Source organism: Nicotiana tomentosiformis, chromosome 6, assembly GCF_000390325.3.
Source record: "Nicotiana tomentosiformis chromosome 6, ASM39032v3, whole genome shotgun sequence".
NCBI classification, from domain to species: domain Eukaryota; kingdom Viridiplantae; phylum Streptophyta; class Magnoliopsida; order Solanales; family Solanaceae; genus Nicotiana; species Nicotiana tomentosiformis.
In genome coordinates, this window is record NC_090817.1 from 2,423,462 (window position 1) to 2,429,991 (window position 6,530).

General features: G+C 33.1%; 1 protein-coding gene and 1 non-coding gene across 2 annotated transcripts; both read right to left on the reverse strand.

The window, feature by feature from the left end:
- Positions 1 to 759: 759 nt before the first annotated feature.
- Positions 760 to 832, reverse strand: TRNAE-CUC (transfer RNA glutamic acid (anticodon CUC)). Its single transcript has one exon. It is a non-coding gene; the product is annotated as a tRNA-Glu (tRNA).
- A 1,583-nt stretch (positions 833 to 2,415) lies between these two features.
- LOC104110153 (eukaryotic translation initiation factor 5A-1/2) lies at positions 2,416 to 5,445 on the reverse strand. The gene is made up of 5 exons (XM_009619592.4): positions 5,142 to 5,445; positions 3,374 to 3,496; positions 3,222 to 3,278; positions 2,806 to 2,880; positions 2,416 to 2,716 (listed from the first exon to the last, which is right to left on the reverse strand). Exons 1-5 carry the CDS (start codon positions 5,262 to 5,264, stop codon positions 2,612 to 2,614), a joined length of 483 nt encoding a protein of 160 aa, XP_009617887.1. The 5' UTR covers positions 5,265 to 5,445; the 3' UTR covers positions 2,416 to 2,611.
- Between the last annotated feature and the right edge of the window lie 1,085 nt (positions 5,446 to 6,530).

Genomic DNA, 6,530 nt, shown 5'->3' on the forward strand with positions numbered 1-6,530 from the left:
ACCCTTCTCCACTTAAATACCAAACCTTTATCAGTGACAGGTTTTGAAACAAATTATACTAAGAAATGATTTCATAGTTTCCTTTTATGCTATTACCAATATAATTTGCTTTATTTCCCAGCAAATAAGTTACTTCTGTCGCTTAGCTAAACTTGCAAGTCCCTGCACCTAATATTTTAAGCATTTATTATCAAGGGGATTTGAATTAAATGACAAAGAGAACAAGACCTAATATTTGTCCAGTTTTGATCAAGGTTTTTTCTTAAATACAAATGGTTTGTTTCCAGTTACTGCATGTTCTTTGTATTAGGACTATTATCCACCTAATCAATTCACTAATATAAAATACACCTAATTAGGGGTGTTTAGTTACTCAGACACGTGACAATATAGGGTTGCTCAAGTGGTTAGCACGTTCAGCTTTCTTGATTGTATAAATTCTCAAAATTTGAGAAATTTATAGCGTTTGAACATGTCAAGAATATGTTTAAATTCATTACATAGAATTGTATAGAAGAATTCAGAAATTTGAGCAATAATCAGTAAAGTTTTAATTTTTTTATGGTGACCATTGTAAGTTAGCTTATTTATACGGATTCTATTAAATACAATATAACAATAATTTACGGTGCAAGAATGTTATTAAGTTATATATGCATTTTTTATTTAAAGTTTCATACCATTTTCTATTTCCTTTAAAAACAAATAAAAAGATGAATAGTTTTCACGACAGAAAAATAATAATTAAAATAAAAAGAACTCCGTTGCCGGGACTTGAACCCGGGTCTCTCGGGTGAGAGCCAAGTATCCTGACCAACTAGACTACAACGGATCTTGTTGGCTGGTATCTTTACAAAATATATAAATCAATGCCAATGTTTTTCTAATTATTCTCCAATCTTAATTTACACCAAAGGCATGAAATTAGAAAAAGAAAAATCTCTATAGAAACTAATCCCTTATATTCCACATATAGAAGATCAAGACACAATTCCGAGACTATGGGAAAAGATATAGATCATCGATCGAGCAACTATAGTTAAGCCCGAGGTTTGGTGCAACGCTTACTATTATCCAATTATGGGTATCAAATATGTGGTTTGGCTAATATTCTTAGACGAGTTAGTATGGATTCATCTAATAGATATGACATAATCAACCTATTCAAAGTTGGCTTTTATCAAAAAAAAAAATGAGTTGAAAAATGTCACCTCGTTTTTATATTTCAACCACATCAAGTGAAGAAAAAAAGCAGCAAAATTCATATATATTTGAATAGTTATTAAGGCAGGAAAAGAACTAAAGAATAATACCCATTTAACACTAAATATGGAACATATTGCTTTTAGCTTTTGAAGAAGAAATATCATCATGGCAATTAATTTATCATCCTTTTCACTGTTCTTGAGCCGAAAAATTTACCAAACAACTTCTCTACCTTCATAAGATAGGGGTACGGTATGCGTACATATTACCCTTCCCAGACTTCACTTGTGTAATTCAACTGAGTATTTTTTTTTTTTTTTTGCAATTAATTTATCAACCAAAATGCTACGGCATAATGAGATTCTGAACCAACCTCCGGTACCTTGCTACAATAATAATAAACCCACTGTAATTCTATAAGTGGTATCTGAACATGGTGATGTGTACGCAAACTTTTACCCCTACCTTGTAGAGGTAAAAAGGTTGTTTTCGATAGACTCTCGGCTCAAAAAAGGCATAGTCACAACATAGTTGAAACCCCCGGTACCTTGCTAAAGAATTACTCCCTCCGTTCACTTTTACTTGGCAAATATACTAAAAATAGATTTTTATTTTTACTTATCACTTTACGCATATCAAGAGGACAAATTTTTTTTTATGTTAATACTCACAGTATTTATTACTCATTTCAAATCATTTTCTCGAGTTCAATAAAATATGTATCAATTAATATGGGTATCATAATAAATTATGCACTTCATTTATTATTATTTAAGGAGCGTAAAAAATCAAAACGTGTAAGTAAAAGTGAATGGAGGGAGTAATATTCTTCTACAAGTTCAAACATGCCTACAATATAAAGTAAGGCAGTCACAAATGTACCCCTCTACTATTGGTTGTGGTTTAAAATTTCTTCAAATTGAAGCTCCGATAGGGATCAAGGGCAAAAACAATACTTTTTCATAATGATAATGTGTGATTACACCAAAAGTAGAACGGGTGGCAAGATTGCTCAATTTAAGATAGAGTACAGAGGCGAACTCGCCCTACTTTATATTGTATCACCACATTTGGACATCTTTCAAACTGAATCACCCCTCAAAAAGAACTTAAAAAAGCTAGAATTAAAAGTGATTATCTTGGTTAGGAAGCTTAAAGATTCAGAAACATGTTATATGGATGCACCACTAAGAACAATATAGCCCAATATTGAATGAAACCAATAAAAAGTGACATTCATGTAGATTAATTCTGCTATCAAATCCAGTTCTTTGCCTTACCAGACAAACCATTCAAGGCACGCCAATGGATATAAGGTGAGTTCACGATAAACAGATATCAAAGTACGACGATAAGATATAAAATGTCTTGGCTAAAGCAATTATTTATGATGCAGAATGCGCGATTAGTTCTTGGTACCAATGTCCTTCACAGCAGCAATCTGCTCTTCACCCATTGCAGACATCACAGACAACACAAGATCCTTTCCTTCCTCAAATCCACCTTTAACCTATAACAAGTTGACAACTTTACTCAGACACTGCATGAAAAAACGAGAAAATAAAGGTTCTTCGTCTTATATTTGTCCAAAACGTGTACCTGGTTCAGCAGGTTTTCATCGGTGGGAAGCCTGAGGTCATCTTTGGTGTTTCCATTTTCAGTAAGAAGAGACACCTGGCAAAGAAATGAACAAATTACAACACTAGAAACAGAGTTGAAGAAAGAATTAGCCAAAGAAACTCGAGTTCAAGACAGTTTGAATGAGACATCATCTTAATTTCAAGTCTTTGGTTTTAGTATTAAATTTTGGAGAAGAAAAGGTTTGTCTTCCGTCTGAGGTAGAAAAGAAAAATGAGTCTCAACTTCATTAGGAAGCTACGACTAAGCAACCACAGATATATAAAATGATGCAAAAGGTCATCAATCAAAACTATGTTGCATTATCTTTTAAAAGTTTTTGCCCTAGTTATAGGATGACGGCTACACGTTCATATACTAGGTAACAGAATGCTTACAAAACCATCTTCAGAGATGTCAATCAACTGATAGTCGGTACGATTAACATGGGGCACCTGTGGAAAACATGAAAAAGATCAGACAAAATCAAACTTCTAACGTTGGCAAACTGAGCATACACAATAAAAGAGAGGAAGAAACGCTGTATTACATCACAGTTGTGGGAGGAAGGAACAATATCTTCAAGCTTCTTTCCATTGAAAATATCAATTGCCACAAAGTGACATTTTGCATGTCCGTGCTTGCCAGTTTTTGAAGTGGAGACCTCAACAACCTGTTCAAGATTAGCATCGTATAAAAGGACAATCGTCAAAGATCAAATAAATGAACATACCCATTTGTGATGAAAGGTCAAAGATTACTGAGTGATGCATTATTTCAGCTGATACAATGATGATATTGTACTAACAGAAGTCATTTTTTTAAACAAGAAGATATCTCCCGTTCCCTCGCATTTCATCAGATTAAGGAACACAAAAGGGGTTAACATAAGGTAGGTGAAGTCTATAGTATTCACGTTTTTAATTTTTCGAACACGGAGTTGGGAATTATGAAAAAAATAATGGTACCCAAAAGGCAGAAAGGATAATTAAGCGCAACAATGTTCACTTTAAACTCCAAAGAAAAGGAGACCCCAAGTTGGATTCAGGGAGAAGCTACCTACTAAAGGAGTTCAAAGAAGTTGAAATTAGATTAAACAAAGAGCTACTGTATTGAACTACGCAGTTAGTCACCAAACTGATCCTATCCATTAAAATTTTGTCATACATCTTCTATAAAGCTACACAGTAATCTTTTGTGCTAAGGTGAATACCCTTTATCCTCAAAAGCTATGTTGTGCAGGCTCTCCAAAATGATGGTGCACCTATGTTGGATCCTCCAAAAATGCACTGCTTTTGGAGGATCCGGCACGCACCCGACAACATGTTCAGAGAGTCCGAGCAACATTGCTCAAAAGGCTTTGTAAAGGTTCAACCTTTTGACTCGTACCAACTATAGCTAAAGCGAGAAAAATACAAAAACAGTGATATCGGGCAATAGCATTACGATACAGGTACCTTCATTAGTATATTTTAAATTTTCCTTTTTAAGAAAACAAAGACTAGGGTTCAAATAAGATAGAGACAAAAAAAGCTAGGTGATTCTACCCAATGTCCCAATCTGCCTAAGTTTTGGTGGACTAAAAAAAAAAGAAACTTACCATTGTCTAAGCTACGTATGCATACACAACAATCAAATAAATGAGGACTTAAAAGTCACAGCTCAAACACACCCTTTCCTTATTTTGATGTGAAGAGAAACTATCCATGTGTAATATCATTAGGGTAGTTTAGTAGATAATTGTGGTTAAGGCTTAAGCTAACTAGACATTTTTTTTCTAAACCAACTTGGTGTGATATGAATGAAATTTATTTGTCTTATCAAAAAAAAAAAACAGCTCAAACACATCCTTTCTTCTATCTTCAACTACAACTACATACCACTTAAATAAAGATCCGTAAAAACAAGTAGCAAGAATCCATCAAGATCTGATTTTTATCCAAAACTTCATTCAAAAAGAGCAAAAAAAACAAACCCCGTGAAAGAAAACAAGGTTTAGATACAAAATCTGAACTTTTAAAAGTGAATCTAATAATAAACCCCATTAATAATAAAACAGTAAAAGGGTTTAAAATCATTCAAAATAGTGTAAAAGTAACAAACCCCATGAACAAAACATGAATCACATACAAAATCTGAACTTGGCAAAGTGGATTTAATAATAAAACAAAGAAACTATATAACCTCATTCAAAATAGTATAATTACAAACCCCATAAAACAAAAACAAGAATCATACACAAAATCTGAACTTGGGTAAAGTAGATTTAATAATAAATAAATAAATAAATAAAAAGAGTAAAAGGGTAAAATTTTAACCTTGCAAGGTCTGCCTTTAATAACTATATAACCATTTTTGCGAATGGTACCAGCTTGTTGAGGGTAAGTTTTAGAGGCGCCAGCATCTGCTTTTGACTCAAAATGGTGTTCTTCATCAGACATGATTTTTGGCTTATTTTTCTTTCTTTCTCTCCCTCTGTTTTGGACTTCTATGGATTATTAGGGAAGAGGAAAAAAAGGAGTGTACAAAAAATATTTGGTGATAGGGAAGGGCAAATAGATCAAATATTGTAAAAGAAATATACCCACACGTTTGTACATGTTATTGGGCCAACAAATTTCATCTTATAATCACCTCATATTATATTATAAATGTAAAGATGTTAGTACGCAATTATTTTATTAAAATATTCTTTAAAAGTTAAACGACCAAAATACATTCTAAATTATCATCTACCTGAAGTGTATGATACTTTCGCCAGATCATTTTGTGTGAACTGAAAATTAAATTGGCTATTTAATTAGGGTAATAATAAATGGTGTATTTTGGCTGCCGTGAACGTGGGATTGGATATTTAACATCACCAAAAGTGTTTTCATCTCCAACTATTAACTTAAGCTACAAAGTGGTGTTAGAATTTTTTTGGGTTTCTTTGTCATTATCCTTTTCTTTATTTGCACCAAATACAAATGCCCATCCGTTTCACAATAGACTGCTGATTAGTTATTGTATCTGCTGAAAAATATTAGCAGCCTACTGAACAAGACTGATCCAGTTAGGACTATTGGGTCAGCGCCTAATTTAAGAGAAAGCTCAAGGATTAAACAACCGAATAGAATATCGGGGAGTTATATTTGGGATCCAGGGAATATGCAGGCATGAGAATACTGTTGAGAAAAATGTCTGAGTCCTCTCCTCCCCAATTCTGAGTCTAGCTTCTCATCCCTTTCTTTGGTGCTATTCTATCTTACTTAGCTTATGCATTTTGTATTTCTATTACTGTTGTTCTACTTCCTTGAATTGTAATAGTTAGATACTACCATCAATATAATCTATATTTTGAAGATGTTACAAAAATTACAATAAACATCTCTCAAGACGTTTAGATTTTTTGGCATCGGTATACCATTTAAGGGAAGTTTGCAGCGAACAAGTAGGAAAACTCAGAAATGTTAAGTTGCAAGAAAATATGCTATTTTACGTATGTCCTGATTTTTGCTATTAAGATATTCACCTTTGTTTATGTTAATTTAGAGCACGCTACCAGACCACTTAGTTGCTTTAATATAAAGGGATATACCAATCATATTTCCTTTTGTTAAAAAGATATCGGCAAATGGCCAAATATACTTATGTATTTTCGAAAATTGTCTAAAAATACCCTTCGTTATACTATTGGGCTATATATACCCTTTCCGTCATACTTT

Bases quoted from the DNA above. Each gene is read 5' to 3' on its own strand.
- LOC104110153 (XM_009619592.4), bottom strand. From the start codon at position 5,264: ATGTCTGATGAAGAACACCATTTTGAGTCAAAAGCAGATGCTGGCGCC. The intron at 3,497-5,141 runs GTTAAAATTTTA...AATCTTGAACAG, and splicing joins TTAAAGGCAGACCTTGCAAG to GTTGTTGAGGTCTCCACTTC. The intron at 2,881-3,221 runs GTAAGCATTCTG...TTTCTTTGCCAG, and splicing joins ACATCTCTGAAGATGGTTTT to GTGTCTCTTCTTACTGAAAA.